The sequence below is a fragment of the Sorex araneus genome, chromosome X (genome assembly GCF_027595985.1).
Source record: "Sorex araneus isolate mSorAra2 chromosome X, mSorAra2.pri, whole genome shotgun sequence".
In the NCBI taxonomy this organism is placed as follows: domain Eukaryota; kingdom Metazoa; phylum Chordata; class Mammalia; order Eulipotyphla; family Soricidae; genus Sorex; species Sorex araneus.
In genome coordinates, this window is record NC_073313.1 from 352,636,090 (window position 1) to 352,655,073 (window position 18,984).

At 39.2% G+C, this 18,984-nt stretch overlaps 1 protein-coding gene across 1 annotated transcript in view; it reads left to right on the forward strand.

The window, feature by feature from the left end:
- The window catches only part of GEN1 (GEN1 Holliday junction 5' flap endonuclease), a 33,038-nt gene that overhangs the window by 6,812 nt on the left and 7,242 nt on the right, over positions 1–18,984 (forward strand). The window contains 10 exon segments of the mRNA XM_055122135.1: positions 1,942–2,133; positions 3,170–3,356; positions 4,687–4,863; positions 9,599–9,709; positions 13,083–13,156; positions 14,073–14,164; positions 16,224–16,374; positions 16,840–16,876; positions 16,978–17,058; positions 17,977–18,107. Coding sequence (XP_054978110.1) covers positions 1,973–2,133; positions 3,170–3,356; positions 4,687–4,863; positions 9,599–9,709; positions 13,083–13,156; positions 14,073–14,164; positions 16,224–16,374; positions 16,840–16,876; positions 16,978–17,058; positions 17,977–18,107 — 1,202 coding nt within the window. The 5' untranslated portion in view covers positions 1,942–1,972.

The following is an 18,984-nucleotide window of genomic DNA, read 5'->3' on the forward strand; positions in this document are numbered from 1 at the left end:
TCAGTATTCAGGATGAGTTACAATTTTTTTAAAAAAGTAAACGTGGGGCTGGAGCGATAGCACAGTGGATAGGGCGCTTGCCTTGCACACCGCCGATCTGGGTTCAATTCCCAGCATCCCATATGGTCCCCTGAGCACTGACTGACAGGAGTGATTCCTGAGTGCATGAGCCAGGAGTAACCCCTGTGCATCACCAGGTGTGACCCAAAAAGAAGAAAAAACAAACAAAAAAAAGTAAACCAAACTCAGCAAGAACTTTCCATCAAACTTCATATCTGAATTTTACATGTAGTCTGTACTTGCATAATAATGCCTTGGAAAATATATTTTGCCTTTCTTTTCCATCTTCCAGGTAATACCTCTTGTCTTACCAAAGATGTAAAATTAACACAAAAAACGATGTCACTATCACATTCAGCCATGACTTCTGTGACTTGAAATTGAAGATATTTGTGGTGAACCACAGTTAACTATCTAGTACCTTCTTTTCATTTAAATTCGTAGATTTTTCTTTTAAAGCAGGTTACAGTAGCAGAGTTTCAGCCAATTCTGGGTGTGTTTTTTTTTTCATGTCATAAGCATATAAAAGAACTTAATAGTGGGTTTCAAGCTTCCCATCACGTATTAGATATGCCCAAAACAGTAACTAGAAGTTTCACAATGGAGGCTTTACTGGTGCCCTGAGCAACAGGATGACAGTGATACAGTGAATAGTGGGTTTTATTTTTGTTTGTTTTTTTAGATAGTGGAACTACTGGTAATTCCTTTTGTTTTCCCATCTAAAGCATTTTTCCTCATTGAAAATGTGACCTTGCAATTTAAAAAGTGAGAATTCAATACTCCTTCAGCTCTCCATTTTCTGCCTCCCCACTTTTTCATCACAATTTTTCATTAACCTCATGTTTTTTTCTTTTATTTTGCTACCCACTTTCTTGCTTTCATTCATTTGTATTTCCTCATATTAGAAGATTTTTTTTTTCTTCAGTCACTTAATAGTAGTTGGTGGCGTGCATATGACTCTTTTGTATTTAATTTTTTTTCTACCAAAAATTCTTCTCAGGAGGTATGTCAGTAAGGTAGGGGACTTTTCAAGAAGACATTATTTCTGGATTTTCTATCCACTTATGTATATTTTAGCCCTTCTAATTATTAGTTGAACGTAAATTATCACCATTTGGGGTACTGTTTTTCTTTTTCACGTTCTTGCAATATAAATGAAACCATGTTGGGAAGTGTTTTGAGGAAAGAATGAGAAGGGGTAGGGTACTATTGACATTTGGTTTATATTAAATTTAAATATTTTTCCTGTGTTATAGAGAAATAGCTATTTGTTGTCATGAGTGAATTTTAAAGGGGACATTTAACATACTATAAACTACCAAAACTTGGGGGGCAGAGAGATAGCACAGTGGGTAGGTAGGGTACTTTCCTTGCACGTGGCAGATCCAGTTTTGACCCTGGGCATATCAGGCATATTATGTATAAATAAATATATATATATTTTTGCATGCCAGATCATTTCTTATCTGTCCTACTGAAGTCACATTGTTCACTAGTTTTATATATAAATACATATACCTATGCATATATATACATATATATGTGTATATATATGTATATGTATATATATATGCATATATATATATTCCCCAGGCATCACCAGGAGTAATTCCTGAGTGCAGAACCAGGAGTGACCCCTGAGCATCACTGGATGTGACTCAAACACTAAAAAAAAAAAAAAAAAAAAAGTTTTTTTTAAATACTTGCATCAGCATTTTCGGAACTTGTTAGTTACTAGCATTTTAATGTTCAGAATATTCTTGGTTGACTAAAAATGAACTGACTAAAGGATGAGAGGAAACTCTATTGATGAATTATCCTGAACTAATTTATGATGGTGAATTCCTGTCCTGAGCTTCTGTGTCTTAACAATTTTTTCAGTTGTTTCAGATGACATCATATAATAACCAGAATGGGAGTGACTGATTTGTGGCAAATTCTGGAGCCTGTTAAGCAACACACCCACTTACATAGTCTTAGTGGAAAAACCATTGCAGTTGATCTGAGTCTCTGGGTATGCGAAGCACAGTCAGTCAAAAAAATGATGGGAACAGTCGTGAAACCCCACCTCAGGTATGACAAAAGTTCTTAGAATATGTATGTTGCTGTGTTACAAGCTTGGTTTTGTTCTCACTTCATTTTTGTTCTTTTATAGTTTTAGATAATTTTATATTAACATGTCTAGATCGGTCACTTTTACATTGACTCACAAATTTGATACTCCTTATCCCTTGAACTTCAGACTCTTATTTCTAGCTGTGCACCTGAAATATTCACTCAGATAGTCCAGTGACTAAAAGCCAGAAGTTTGGGAGCTGTTTTTTTTTTTCTCTCTAACTTCCCCCTCCCCACTGCCAATCCACAAAAGTCTTACCAGCCACTTCCAGTATAGACTTTGTGTTCACAGACTTTTCTCAGACTCCAGAGGCACGTCCTCAGTGTATGCCAGATCATCTCTCCTCTGTCCTGCTGAAGCCACATTGGTCACTATTTTCCTCCCTCTGTTCTTGAACCTCCTTCTCCGAATCACTGCCACAAAACAAAACAGTCCTAAATCAGGGCTGAAGAGCTAGTACAAGGGTAAGACACTTGCCTTGCACACAGCGGGTCCCAGTTCAATCCTTAGCACCACACAAGGTGATGTTCTCTGCCATGAGCACCGCCAGGTGGGGCTCCCCAAAGTAAAAAAAAAATAAATAAGTAAAAATTTAAAACAATCCTAACTTGCCTTACTTTATAATAGTCATTGCTTTTTTTAGCTCACTTAATATGAAATTTTTGTCAATAGTTATTTTTGGTGGTATTTTTAATAATTGGCAGGGCTGGAGATATAAAGCACAGTGGGTAGGGAGTTTGCCTTGCACGTGGCTGACCTGGGTTTGATTCCTCCATCTCTCTCGGAGAGCCTGGCAAGCTCCCCGTGGCATATTCGATATGCCAAAAACAGTAACAACAAGTCTCACAGTGGAGACATTACTGGTGCCCACTCGAGCAAATCAATAAACATCCAGAGGACAGTGGACAGTGCTTGATAATTGGCATTATGTTGGATGTTTATGTTGATTTTGCTGTCATATATAATTTATGTATTTTTAATTTTTATATTCAGGAATTTATTTTTTCGTATCTCATATTTAACACTTATGAATGTGAAACTGGTGTTTGTTATGGAAGGGGAACCCCCAAAATTAAAGGCTGATGTTATGAGCAAGAGGAATCAGATTCGTTATGGATCTTCAGGAAAGCAACGGACTCAGAAAACAGGGAGATCACACTTTAAATCAGTCTTAAGAGAGGTAAGCATTCAACTATAGTTCGGTACTCTTGATTTGAATTAAAACATACATTTTACACTATATAACTGGTTGTTCAGATCGGGACTGGGCCTCCTCCACCCACATCCCGCATTTTCCAGTAGCTAGGGAGTCACACCCACAAACTACCCCAGGTGCTGTGTACTCCCATCAAGGCCAAGATCCAGAGACTATAAAACAAAGCTCCCGAAGACCTTTTATTGTCTAGTTCTTCCTCTCGGAGAACCCGGCCAGCTACCGAGAGTATCCTGCCTGTATGGCAGAACCTGGCAAGCTCCCCGTGGCATATCCGATATGCCAAAAACAGTAATAATGATGGGTCTCATTCCCCTGACCCTGAAAGAGCCTCCAATGTGGCACCATTGGGAAGGACAAGTAAAGAGAGGCTGCTGCTAAAATCTCAGGGCTAGGACGAACGGAGACATTACTGGCGCCCACTTGAGCAAATTGATGAATGGGATGACAGTGATACAGTGATAACTGGTTATTCAGCCACATCTAGTACTTACTATAAATAAGAGGGCAATATGAATAGATAAGGAATTTTGGTATTTTATTTGATTTTGTACTTTGGTGGGGGCACACCCAGCAGTGTTTGTGCTACTTTCAGAATCTTCAAATAGCATTGAACAAAGTAATGAGCAGTCATTACTTATTTTAAAAAGCAATTTTTAAAAAATTTAACATGGATAGTTTTTTAATTTACATTTTAAAATTTTAGGGCCAGAGAGATAGTACAGGGGATTAGCTGCTTGCCATGAAAGCAACCAACTCCACTTTGATCCCTGGCATCACAACAGTCCTCAAGTTCCCCTGGATATGACCCAGAAACCTGAAAAATTACTCTGTTTTCTGCCATCTCGGCCCTGTTCTCCCCCAGAGAGAATATTTTATTACTTTTTTGTCTAAAAATTCCTGATTGGTGAGTAACAAATATAATCACAATATAATTTCTATCATCACACCTTAAATTTTAGCAGTTTTTTTGTTGTTGTCGTTTGTGTTTAGATGCACCCAGCAGTGCTCAGGGCTGAGTCATTCCCGATGCCAGTGCTTAATGGATAATATGCAGTGCTGGGGACTGAATCAGGCAGGTTGTGCACACGGCGAGCACCCTACCTGCTGTACTGTCTCTCCGGCCCCACGATCAATCTTTAATGTCATGAAATAGTCAATGTTGAAAGCCCTACTTGTTTCTGAAATACCTTGACTTTTATATAGAACACCTAAAGAGCTACTGTTAATCTTTGAAATATAAATATATTGGGATGAAATTGTTCTTTTAATTTTTGCACTTACCTTTTCGCTTCAGTGTTGTGACATGCTGGAGTGCTTAGGAATTCCCTGGGTGCAGGCAGATGGAGAGGCCGAGGCCATGTGTGCTTTCCTCAATGCCAGTGGGCGTGTCGATGGCTGCATCACCAATGACGGAGACGCTTTCCTCTACGGGGCCCACACTGTTTACAGGAACTTCACTATGAATATCAAGGTATCTTTCCCTTTGTTTTTATCCCACATTGTCTGCACAGGCTATCTTAATAAATAAAATACCGTTATAAAAATATTGCCACGTGGATTATTCTCTTTGAATGGTGGATTTCTCTCCCTAAGAACTTGACTTAATTCTAAACTTCATTCTGAGTTATTTTTAATAACATTTGTGAAAATTGTGAAAGATAGTGCCCTGACCCAGAATTTCCACTTTCAGTAAGTCATTATCAAAATTACGTCTGTCTATGAAAAAAGATATGCAGTGTACAGGGTCCTAATTTCAAAATTGTTACTAATTCCAATAATTGGAAAACTCACATAAATAGCTCTTGGTAGGAAATGATTAAATAGTTTCAGCTAGAAAGGTACTTCCTGGGGCTGGAGTGGTAGTATAGGAGATAGGGCATTTGCCTTGCATGCAGCCAACCCAGGTTTGATTCCCAGCATCCCAAATGGTCCCGCAAGCACCACCAGGAGTAATTCCTGTGTGCAAAGCCAGGAGTAACCCCTGAGCATCGCTTGGTGTGACCCACAAAAAGGAAAAAAAAATAAGGTACTTCCAAGGAATATTTTGGTTGTAACTATTAAAAACAACAAACTATTATCATGTGGTGGGTTGAAACCAGGAGAGCTAAAGTTTTGCCAGATAAGGTCCCCATTTAGAAACATTTTCTCAAAGTTCACATAGTATTATAGTTAATAGTCATTTAAAAAAGCATGTATTGACATTAAAGACATTCAGAAATATTAGTAGGCCAAAAAAACTTGAACAAATAGTAGTTTTATATCATCTGATTTTTACTTTATTTATTTATTTATTTTTGCTTTTTGGGTCACACCCAGCAATGCTCAGGGGTTACTCCTGGCGGTGCTTGGGGGACCATATGGGATGCCAGGGATCGAACCCGGGTCGGCCTCGTGCAAGGCAAACGCCCTACCCGCTGTGCTATCACTCCGGCCCCTGATTTTTACTTTAAAATGTAGTTAATAATATAGGTTTATATGTCCTTGTGAAATATCGTTTTTTGGAAGGCTATGCATTCATGCTGTTAATAATAGCTAACTTTAGATATTATTATAGTAGATACTTCCTTTTTATGCTATACATTTTACAGTTTTATCTTATGAGATGAAAATGTACTTCTGTAGACAAAAAATAAAGAGAAAACTGATTTCTGTCATTTTTTAACTATCATCTGGGTTACATGTTTGTAATAGTGCTAAAATGTATGATTTTGATGTACACAGTTATTACAACTCATCTCCCCCGTAGTGACCAAAACCCTTTACCAGTGTTCTTATGTTACTTCCAACCTTCCTCATTTCCCTTGCCCCCACCGCTTCCTTCATCCCAGGCATGCTTCCCACCCCTTCCTTGTTTTTTTAAAATGTGTTTATTAAAACACCATGAATTACTCATAATACGATTTATTCATAATTATTCATAATATGGTTGTTTCAGGCATGCAGTGTTCCAGCACCAATTCCACCACCAGTGTGCCCTAACTCCACCAATATCCCCAGTTTCTCTTCTCCATCCTCCCAGTCTGCCCTTTAGCAGGGAGAAAACAAATTTATTTTATGTTACTTGCTCCGAGTAAACTTAGTAAATGGCAAATGCAGTTATCAGATAATAAGTCCATAAAAGTCGATTTGTGATGATGATTGCCATGATATTAACCTATGTAAAAAAAGAAACTAAAATTATTTAATACAAGAAAATATAGTACCTATAACACAGTGGGTAGGGCATTTACCTAGCACACGGCCAATCCGGGTTCGATTTCCTCATCCCTCTCAGAAAGCCTGGCAAGCTACAGAGAGTATCCCGCCCACACAGCAGAGCCTGGCAAGCTAACCGTGGCATATTTGATATGCCAAAAACAGTAACAAGTCTCACATTGGAGACGTTACTGGTGCCCGCTTGAGCAAATCGATGAGCAACTGGACAACAGTGCTACTCATTTACGTAAATAAGTTTTCTGGTGCCTAAAACATGTTGCATTAATTTTTATTCTGTACTTGGTAATAATCCTGTCTTCCCTGTAATTAATAAAGTTTTCAATTCTTCTCTAATATATTTTAGAATTTACATTAAATATGTAGAACCTACAACTGCAAAATTCAGTAAGAGTTAAGAAAATTAAGAAAATTTAAAGGGGAAAATCTAATTAGGCCTATAAAGTGCAGAGCCAGGAGTAACTCTTGTGCATCGCAGGGTGTGACCCCCCCTTAAAAAAAAAGTACAAAGTTTAATCTTAGGGAATATTGAAAAGACTGAGACATAGCACATTCAATATTGAAAAAGTTATTCATTATTGAAATGATGAATGAGTTATTCATTATTGAAAAAGTAAATCCCTTAGCAAACTATGAATAAGTATACCATCCTAAATCTAGCAGAGAGCAACCATTAGCACCATGAGTGAATGCCAGACTCAGTGCCATGTGCTGAGAAATTTATCCTATTCTTTAAAACGAAGCTCCTTTACAGATTTTGGTTAAACAGATTTCAAGGCTATGAATTCCCTAAGTTGTTGCCTATCTCAGAAGTTTTGTATCCTTCCTTCAAATCTGAATGATAGACTAGCTGGACAGAGTATTCCTGGTACGATGTTCTATTTCATTGAGTTTTTATATTGTATCCCTCCATTCCCTTCTGGCTCATAGACCAACCTCCTCTGATAGATCGACTGTGAACTTTATGCCATCTCCTTTATGTAAGCTGCTTTACTGATCTTGCTGCTTTCAATACTCTCTATCTTTGGAATGTTTTCCCCCTGAGTACAATATATCTAGGAGATTTCCTAGTTGGGTCTGTTTTTCCCTGGGGCCCTTTGGACCAATTCGATCTTGGTGCTCGTAATCATCAAGTTGAGGAAATTTTTTTTCTTTTTGGGTCACACCTGGTGATGCACAGGGGTTGCTCCTAGCTCTGCACTCAGGAATTACTCCTGGCAGTACTCAGGGGACCATATGGGATGCTGGGAATTGAACCCAAATCTGCCTCATGCAAGGCAAACGCCCTACCTGCTGTGCTATCGCTCCAGTCCCATCTATGATGTCTTTAAATATCATTTCTTCATTCAATTTCCCTTCCTGGAACTGGTGCGATAGTACAGCTGGTGGGGCACTTGCCATGCACACAGCCAACCAGTATTTGATCCCATGCATCCCATATGGTCCCCTGAGCACCATTAGGAGTAGTTCCTGAGCGCCAAGCCAGAAATAATCCTGAACATCACTGAGTGTGGCCCAAAATCAAAAAGACAAACAAAAAAGATCACCTTCCTAGTCTCGGGAATTCAGGTGATTCTTATATTGCTCCTCTTGAACTCATCTCAAAGTTCTCTGCTATTTTCAGACTATTTTCCCACCATTAGTTATTTTCTCGTGTTTTTTTCATCTTATCTTGAAGGTTCTTGATCTTTTGCTCAGCTGCTGTTAACCTACTGTTCAGAGTTGTCGTTGTTGTTGTTGTTTTTTAGTTTGGAGGGCTTTTTTGTTGTATGGTCTTGTTTGGGGGCCATAACTGGCTGTGCTCAGGGTTTACTCCTGGCTCTGTGCTCAGAGATCACTCCTGATGGTCTCCGGGGGGACCATACAGGGTGACAGAGATCAAACCTGGGTTGACTGCATGTAAGGAAAACACCTTACTATATTATTACTCTGGTTCCTCTGTTGAGGTTTTTAAATCCCCTAATGATGTGCTTCAGTCCTGCTTTTAGTTTTCTCCTTTCAGCCCTCATCCTTTCTTCTGCACTGCTGGCTTTGCGGACTACCTTTGTTGCTATTGTTTCTTTGATCTCCTTGAACAGCCTCACGGTGGTGTTACTAAAGTCAGAGAGGATTGACTGAGCTGGTTGGTGCTGTTTGAGCCCGCTGTGTTCTTAGTTTTGCTCACTGAGCTTGGTGGGCTTCTAGAAGTCTCCGTGGGTTTGCTGTGCCCCTGGAACAGCCTGGCAATGTGCAAAGTTCAGGAGTGGTGGAGCCAGGCGCTTGCTCTGCTGGAGTTCGGGTGTGCTGGAGTTTATTTTTAAAGCCACTTTTGAAATGAGCAACTTTATTTTTGGATATCAAAGGGTTAGATTTTGAAAAGTCTGGTAGTCTGGAAACTTCTCCTGTTTAAACCCTTACAAAGTAAGTAAGCACTTGAAGAAAAGATCGGCAGGCTATTTTTGGTGGTGCTGCTTAGTGCATAAGTGATTGTTTTTGTTTTATTTTGTTTGGGCGGGTGACCCTACCCAGCAGTGCTCAAGGGCTCCTTGGGGCTTGGGTGCCCCGAGAATTACTCCTGGCGCCAGGGGTTAAATCCAGGCCTCCCACATAAAAAGCTGCACTGTGACCCTTAAAGCAAACTCTTAAACTCTAAGCAGTTACTATTTATTTGGGTTCTTGGGCCATACCCAGCTGTGCTCAGAGCTTACTTTTGGTGATGCTCAGAGAACCATATGTGGTGCCAGGGGTTGGGCTTGGTTTGGTCCCATGTAAGACAGGCGTCTTCCCTGCTATGCTCTCACTCCAGCTCCGTAACTTGGCCATGTGAGATCTTTTGGGGGTAGAAGGGGCGTGGGGCCGCACTTGGCTGTACTTGGGTCTTACTGCAGGTCTTGTGCTGAGGAATCACTCCTCACAGTGCTCGGAGGACCATATGTGGTGTCAGGGATCGAATTCAGGTCACCAAGTACCTTATCCTCTGGTCAGCCCTAAGCCCGGTCTGTACTTTCTTCTAGGACCCACACGTCGACTGTTACACAATATCATCCATCCAGAGTGAACTCGGCTTGGATAGAGATGCTCTAGTTGGACTTGCAGTACTGCTTGGCTGTGATTACCTTCCGAAGGTAACCAGAATTGCTGTATTTGTTGCTTATACTACCTTCCATGAAAGCTTACACGCTGTGTAATACGGTCACTGTATGGTTATGTGATCTAGTTTAGGGCCGCAGAGATCAACACATTCAACATGATTCAGTCCCTGACACCATCCCACCTTGATCTTATCAGAGCAGCCCTGTATCCTCATGGGTCTGAGACAAGAGTGCTTCAAAAATAGAGGCGGCATGTGGGACCCATGGAGCCACAGCCTGAGTCCAAGGCGGACCGTGAGCCATGGGAGGCTCCCGGCGAGCCAGTGGGAAACTCAGAGCAGACGGGGAAATGGGAGGTTTTCTGCGAAGCTGGCAGCGGAGCCCACCGCGACAGGCTGAAGGCAAGGGGAGAAAGGCCAGTGAAAGGCAAGCCATGCATGTGCTTAAAGCTACCCCACAGTGATCGGACTGGTCTTGGATTGTGGGCTACCCAGAAAGGAGAAAGGGCCCAAGTTCTTGGTCCCACATGGATGCAGGCCTGAGTAACCGGGAGAATGGTCACAGGTCACACGAAGTGAAAAAGGGGCTGAGGTCATCCTTCAGGAGGAACACCATCGGCGGACAGTCAGTTGACGGTACATAGGACACCCAGAGCAGACATGTGAATGGGAACTTAACAGCCGCCATCAGGACACAGGACATGAGCTCTCCTAGCTGCCAATCAGGACTTCTTAAGACAGGAACTCAGACACTTGGGGGCAACTCTGAGCTAAGGATTAGATTCCGATCTAAATGACACCCTTCATTTCTCCCCTGCTTCACCAGCCAGCTCCTTTATAGCTGGTAAAGGCGCATTGTTGGCTGTTAGAAATCAATAGTCACAAGCTAGCTGGATCCATGGATCCTGTGAACCCAAGAAGCAGATCACTGTTGACAGCATCTCAGAGCTTCATCCTTAGTTCCCCTGCATCACCAGAATTAACAAAACAAATAAAATATGGGAGAATTCAGCACCACAACGGTGCATTGTGACAAAAGTCCAAAAAAAATCACAACTGCTTCAGATCTTTCTAAGCTGCTGGAAAAAGACTTTGGCAAAGCAATATTTTCATGGGTAAACATGAAAGAATCATTCAGAGTCAGCTTGAAGAGATTCTGATAGGAAAAATAAAACCACTCATTCAAGCAAAAGCAAAGGAACCACAAAATATAGTAGTAGCAAGCATGAATGAAACAAATTAAATCAGTGACCTTGAAGACAAAGTACACAACTCTGGCAATAAAGAAGATACAATTGAAAAGAAACTGATTTTAAAAAATAGTGAGGGGCTGGAGTTATAGCACAGCGGGTAGGGTGTTTGCCTTGCATGCAGCCGACCCGGGTTCAATTCCCAGCATCCCATATGGTTCCCTGAGCACCGCCAGGGGCTGTTCCTGAGTTCAGAGCCAGGAGTGACTCCTGTGCATGGCCAGGTGTGACCCAAAAAAAGCAAAAATAAATAAATTAATTAATTAATAATAAAAAATAATGAAGAGATATTGAGACCAGAGTTGTAGCACAGTGCATAGGGCATTTGCCTTGAACAGGGCCAACCAGGGTTTGCTCCCTGGTACCCCATACAGTTCCCTGAGCCTCACCAGAAGTGATCCCTGAGCACTGCTAGGTGTGGTCCCAAAACAAACCAAAATTAAAAAGAGCTATTATTACTATCAGGAAAAATAACCTTAGAAGGATAGGATTTCCAGAAAAAGAAAAAGAGTAAACGGGTTCAAACGGATGGTTGAGAAAATAATAGCTCAGAGTATTCCCCTTTGGAAGAGACTATTACAGGTCCAAAGAGTGCCAGTCAGAATCAACTGGAAGGGAACAATGCCACGCCTCTTAGCAGTGCACTGAGCTTTCTTCAAGAAAACCTTTTAGGGGCCAGAGCCATAGTACAGCGGGTAGGGCATTTGCCTTGCATCCAGCCAACCCAGGTTGGATCCCAGCATCCCATATGGTTCCCCAATCACTGCCAGGAGCAGTTCCTGAGTGCAAAGCCAGGAGCAACCCCTGAGCATCGCTGGGTGTGACCCAAAAAGCAAAAGAAAAAAAAAAGAAAACCTTTTACCTTTTATTTATATCAGAAGATGAACAACATGTTATACTAAATAGATAGGTAAGAGATGAATTGCAAATGATAAGGATAACCCAGTTTTCTTAAATATAATGTTTAAATGTGTCAAATGACTTGTAATTCTTACTATATAGCCCCATCATTCTGTTCCTTGTGATCATCTCTTTATCTTCACAGAATCCTTAACCTATATATTCTGTTGTTTTGGGGCCACACTCAGCAGTGTTCAGGGCTTGCTCCTGGCTCTGCACTCAGGGACCACTCCTGAATGATCTGGAGACCATATGGGGTGCTGAGAGTCAAACGTGGGTCAGCGGCATACAGCGCAGGCTATAATACCTGCTGTGCTGTCTCTCAGGCCCCCCTTATACTTTCTATGTTCTCTATATTTCTAGACTGTCTATATTTTCTGTAGTCCAGAGAACTCTAAAGAGTGGCATGGCTTTGTTTCACTTGAGTGTCGGAGCAATGAATTTGATGGTAAAATTATTAACTAATTTCTAATTTGTTGCCAGTAGCCAAATAGATGGATTTTTGTTTTGTGTTTACATTTGGTTTCCTGGAAGTGGGGGAGGGCTTATCTAGCAGTGCTCAAGAGCTGTTTCTGACTCTGTGTTTAGAAGTGATTGCTAGGACAGGGTAATCAGTTGCTCTGCTGCAGCTGACCTTAGGTCAGGCCCCAGATCCCCTGAGAACCACCAGGAGTCACTTCTTAGCATAATGCCAGGAAGAGCTCCTGAGCATTGCCTAATCACCCCTGCCTGCACCCAATTTTTTTTAAGAAAGCAAGAGGAAAGAAACTTCTAAATAATATGGAAAGTAATTATATTATAACTAATCCAAAACAGAAGGCCTCATATTTCTCACATTATATATGATAATTAAAGTCCAGAAATTACCCATTGTTAAATTTAAAGGAAGCCCTAAATTCACAGAAATCTAGCTATGAAGGTGTTACGTTATATATTTGCCTTGACTGTTTTAATCTTTAGCTTCCTTTGTCACCAGAAGTACTGTTATGTGCATTGTCCTACTTAAAGACTTTAAGGCTGTGTACTAACTCGATATATCATCAAAAAATTAAAGATTTTGTTCAATGCTTATAAACGAAAGGAATAAATATCTACCTGTGGTTTTGGGGGTGTCAAGGGCCATTCCTGAGCTGTGTCTTTGAATGAAATAAAATAATAGTGGATAGTCATTTTCATGGAATCATTAATAAATGGCACCTTCAGTTGATTCATTCCCTAGTGATTAACATTGGAATTTCTTCCCTCATTTTCTTCAAGGGAGTCCCTGGAGTTGGAAAAGAACAAGCATTAAAACTTATCAGGATTTTGAAAGGGCAAAGTTTACTTCAGAGGTAATTAAAGTTTATTTTTGCTTATGACATAGAATTTCTATTTTTGTTTAATTTAATAGTGAATTTTACCCAAATATTACACTTTCAAAACAGGAGCGCTTTTACTTTTAAACTGTACCAAATGTACAATTCCACTTATGATAACTCATTTATGTTTAATTTGAAGTTTTTCAAAGAAGAGAATATGTGTCCTAAGCTATACTGTATTATTTCAGTATTAGTAGTTTATTGCAAACACAAATACTCAGATGTCAAATGAGTTTATTTATAATTATGGGCATCTGTCACAGGCTTTTAGATTATTTACCAAGTAAATATAAACATCACTGTCACTGTCATCCCATTGCTCATCAATTTGCTCGTGCAGGCACCAGTAATGTCTCCATTGTGAGACTTGTTGTTAACTGTTTTTCGTATATCAAATATGCCACGGGTAGCTTGCCAGGCTCTGCTGTGCGGGCGAGATACTCTCCGTAGCTTGACGGGCTCTCTGAGAGGGGCGAAAAAATTGAACCTGGGTCAGCCGCATGCAAGGCAAATGATTCTGTTTATTTTGTATATGAGAAAGAGATAAAAGACATGCTCAAATTATTTTCCTCATATACTGCTGCCTAATTTAAGGTAATTTTTCTTTTCAAAGACTGAAGGAACGTATGAATACACATACAAACATCTGCACTTAATCTGTTTCTTCACCCCCACACCCCTGTTGTAATTCTGTCATAAGGGCCACATTTATCATTTGTAGTACATAAATTGAGAATTTTCTGAGCTTGAGCCAGCAACCTTGTTTACCACCGAGGAGAAGATAAGTGGGTGATTAGAAGGGAACAGACTTGCCTAACATTTGGAAATGTGACATTTTGGTGACCTACTTGTGCATTTTTTTTCTTTTTAAATTCTTTTTTTTTTAAAGGTTTGATCAGTGGAATGAAAAATCTTGTTACTCTGATCCACAACCACCAGTCATTAAAAAACTGGCTCATTGTTCTGTGTGTTCTCATCCAGGTAAGCTGGTTTCAGGGAATGGGCAATTACAGTTTAGGTTTTTGATACTCTTATTTTTATTCCTATTTTTTTATAGGACTTTTTATTTACCTAGCTTTCTCACTCGGTTAGGACTCTGGGTGGTAACATACAGATAATATGTCACATAATCCTCAATATATATGATGAAATATTTTCGGGCTGATTGGGAGGTTGGGGTGAGCTGTACTCAGGGGTCACTCCTGGCAGTGTTCAGAGCAACATATACTGTGCCAGAAGATTGATTTGGGGTTGACCCATGCCAGACAAGTGCCTTAACCCCTATAATACCTCTCCAGCCAAAATAATGTGATGTAAATGATAAACAGAAATAATATAGTTAACATAGCTTAACTATAGTTTCAAAATATTATGCAAATAAACGTAGGATAAATATAATTAAAATAGTTTATAGTTCCAAACCGTTATGCCAAATTACTGAAATTGCATCTTCAGATGTGGGGGGGGACATCTTGTTTGGGAACTGCAGCAGCAGCGCTTAGGGAACTGCATCACTCCCTGCAGTGCTGGGGAAGGGATCAGACCTACGACTTCTACCCACAATGCATGTGCTTCAGCCTGTAGAGCAAGCTCCCTGGCCCTAAAACTGAGTTTTCCATTAGAAAAAAAAAAGCACTTTATGATAAGCATGTTTTACTAATAAAGCTTAGGAGAAAATGGAACAGAAACCATTTGTTTTAAACAGTAATTTATATTTACATACTATATATGTAAATAATAATTGTCTAACAATGTGTGATTTAAGAGATAGTGACAAATAAGATAATAACTTAAAACTAATTTCTTATACATGTTCACCATTGTTTGAAGATGGTTTGAATTGTCATCATGGTTTTTAAAAAAGTCTCTGATATGTTCTGGGTCAGAAACCCTATAGAGATTGGGAGATCCTGTTAGCTCATCTTTTAAAAGAAATGTATGGACTGGAGCTATAGTATAGCAGGGAGGGCACTTGCCTTGCGCACAGCCAACCAGATACAATCTCTGACTCCCCATGTGGTCCCCTGAGCCCTGTCAGGCGTAATTCCTAAATGCAGAGCCAGGAGTAAACCCTGAGCACCACTGGATGTGACCAAAAAACAAAAAGAAAGAAAGAAAAAAAATTCCTATGTATTTGTCTTTTTTTTTCCTTTTTCATTAGCATCATTAAATTATAGATGAAATTATAGAAAAAAATAGGTGTTTCAAAGATGAGAATAGAATATATATTGGTTTTTTTCCTTATAAATGATGATTTTAGTTCATCAATTTTGTATGCTCTTTCATATTCTTAAAACTCTTGAAGATAATTTTCTTTGCATTTGAGGTGTTCAAACTAGGGCCCCACACTCATGCCAAAGTCATAATTGATTCTATACCAAACAGAGTTTAAAACTAGCAGTATAGAGGGTGGAGCGATAGCACAGCGGGGAGGGCGTTTGCCTTGCATGCGGCCGACCTGGGTTCGATTCCCAGCATCCCATATGGTTCCCCGAGCACCACCAGGAGTAATTCCTAAGTGCAGAGCCAGGAGTAATCCTTGGGCATCGCCGGGTGTGACCCAAAAAGCAAACAACAAAAAAAATAGAGTTAAAACCAGCAGTATAGGTAATTGAGAACCAGCCACTAGCAGAGGTAATTAGCTAATATAACCTTTTAATATTCTCATTAAGGAAATCATTTCATGAGTTATTCTATATAATACTTTTCAGTTTAATGTAGAAGAGTAATTTATAATTCAAAAATTACTAGTGTCATAGGATACTAACAACTGAAGTTTGACTTTACTCTGAGAATTCCTCTAGTAGTCATTATTCTATTCGACTTAAAAATACTGAAATCAGCCTAGAGAGATAGTACCAGGAGTAAGGTTCTTGCCTTGAGCACAGCTGACCCCAGTTTGATCCCTGGAACTGCATATGGCCACCCAGCCACCACCAGGAGAGAGTACAGAGCCAGGAGGGAGGCCCGAGCACCTCCAGAACACAAGTACATAAATCAGAAAGAGACTGGAACCATACTTCTTTGTATCTTAATGCAGGTTCACCTAAGGATCATGAACGTAATGGATGCAAATTATGCAAGAGTGACCGATATTGCGAGCCGCATGATTATGATTACTGCTGTCCCTGTGAGTGGCACCAAACAGAACAGGACAGGCAGCTCCAGGCATTAGAGAATGTTATAAAGAAGTAAGGTATTTGGGGTTGTCTTTTCTTTTTCTTTTTCTTCTTCTTTCTTTCTTTCTTTTTTTTTTTTCTTTTTGGGTCACACCCTTCGATGTTCAGGGTTTATTCCTGTTACAAACCCGGGTCGGCTGCATGCAAGGCAAAACACCCTACCCTCCGTACTATCACTCCAGCCTCTGTCTTTTTTTTCTTATCTTTTTTTCTGTCAATGACCTAATTATACACCTGTGGCTGAACTGTTTTCACATATTTTTTCCCCCATGAAAAAATTTTCACAAAATTTTTTTATGGAAAAAAAAATGCAGCATATCACAAAATCCTTTTCTTGATTTGTTTAATATTTATATAAAGCCAATCTTAAAGACTATGATTAATCCAAGAGCAGTTTTTATTAAATCTCAGGGAATGATTTCAGAGTTTATCTAAATTTGCCGGCTTGCATTGATAACATATGCAATTTATTTTCAGAAAAGCATGCAGTTGTGAAGGTTTCCCATTCCATGAGGTAATAACTAGTACTTCAAATATGTACTTATTTCAGAAGCTCTTTATAATAATTTGAATTAATTATAAACTCAATTCCTAATTTTCATTTTTTCTTGCTAGGTGATTCAAGAATTCCTTTTCAACAAGGATAAGTTGGTAAAGGAAATTAAGTACACAAGACCTAATTTATTATTGTTTCAGGTATTTGAAAAAATATTTATTGTTTCTGTATAAAGTTAGATACCTGGAAGATTAGGGTTGTCACTTTTTATTCTGAGAAGTTTAAATAAATAACTATTGAATGCCCATGTGATTTTAGCACTATTTTCTAATCTTTTTTACTTTGCCACACAGAGACCGTACATTTATTTCAGACCATAAAACAAATCATAACTATCTTTTGTAGACACATTAAATGCTACATACAAATATATCCAGGTTTATTTTAAGAGAGAAGGGCTTCCAACCAAAGAACATCAGTATAAGTTAATGTTGTTATGAAAGGCAATAGAGTTTTAGAGACGTTAGTATTGTAATCAGTAACAAATATAACTGTTGGTAGCCTATCATTACTTTGTAACCCTGCATGTTTTTCATTGATAAAATAGAAATAATGTTAAAAAGTCATCCTGAGAAGTAAATGTGATTATTTATACCAATTTTACATTAATAAACTATTGGTGAAGTAAGTAGTGAAGTAGTTGCTTATCCCTACCAAAATAGTAATAAAATGCCAACCAACATGTATCGAACATTCAAATATGTATTGAACCAAAATGTTCAACGTGTATTGAACATTTAAAATTTGATATTAAATAGATCATATTATATGCAACCTAATTTAATCTTCATCATATGAGTTGGATTATATTTTAGAGAAGAAAGACCTGAGATTAAGAAAAGTTACATAATTTTCCCCCCATCTGGGAAATATGCTGGAATTCAAATAGTATTATGCAATATTGTATCCTGAGGAAAATTTTTTGTTCTTTTTGGGACTCTTCTCATAGATTCTACTTAAATTGATGTGTATTCTGAGGGAGGGAAAAATAACATTACTTCAGGCTTCATTTTATCTCCCAAGAGATTAAAAAATGTTATTTTTCTTATTCTTTACAGAGATTTGCATTGGAAAAAATGGAGTGGCCCAATTCCTATGCATGTGAAAAATTGTTAGTACTTTTGACTCACTATGACATGACTGAGAGAAAACTTGGTAAAAGGAACTCAAATCAACTACAGCCAATTCGGTAATATAAAATGTATATTAAGAAATCTCTTGTTTCTCTTTGATCATATTTTCTTATTTTAAGATTCTATCTTTCACAGTTTAATAAAAATGAAGGAAGACTCCATTGTAATATTAAAAGCTTATTTAAGGCTTATAATTAGATAACATGGTAAATTCATATTTTGACACACCTCTATGCTTCAAACTTTAGTAGTAATCTGTTACTAAAATAAATAAGCCAAAGCAAAATGAAAGTGTCAAGTGACTGGAGGAAGTGAAACTGAGAATTGGTAAATTACAGTGAAGGGCCTGTGTGTCACAGTGTGCTATTCTTATCACTTTCTAGAGGTTTCAAAAACTTTTGAGTAAAAAGATTGGTGAGGGGACCAGAGAGCACAGCAGGTAAGGCGTTTGCCTTGCACTCAGCCAACCTGGGTTCAATTCCCAGCATCCCATATGGTCCCCTGAGTGCCGCCAGGAGAAATTCCTGAGTGCAGAGCTAGGAGTAACCCCTGAGCATCGCTGGGTGTGACCCAAAAAGCAAATATATATATATATATTTATATATATATATTGGTGAGGGCCATGGAAGGGTGCTAGACAGATATCACAGAGGGCAGGAGCGCATGCTCTACATTCCAGAGCTCTGGGTTCATCCCCTGACACTGGATGGTCCTCCTAGCACCACTGGGCTGGAGAAGTGGAGAAAGTTTGAAGAGGGCCAGGGAGATTAGGGGATCACCCCCCTACACACACACACACACACACACACACACACACACACACACACACACACACAATAACAGTTGGAGAGACATTCCAAAGAAACATCCTCCGAAGAAAGGACAGACTGGGTATACACATCTTTCCTGATAATACGTGTCAGAAAAAGCTGG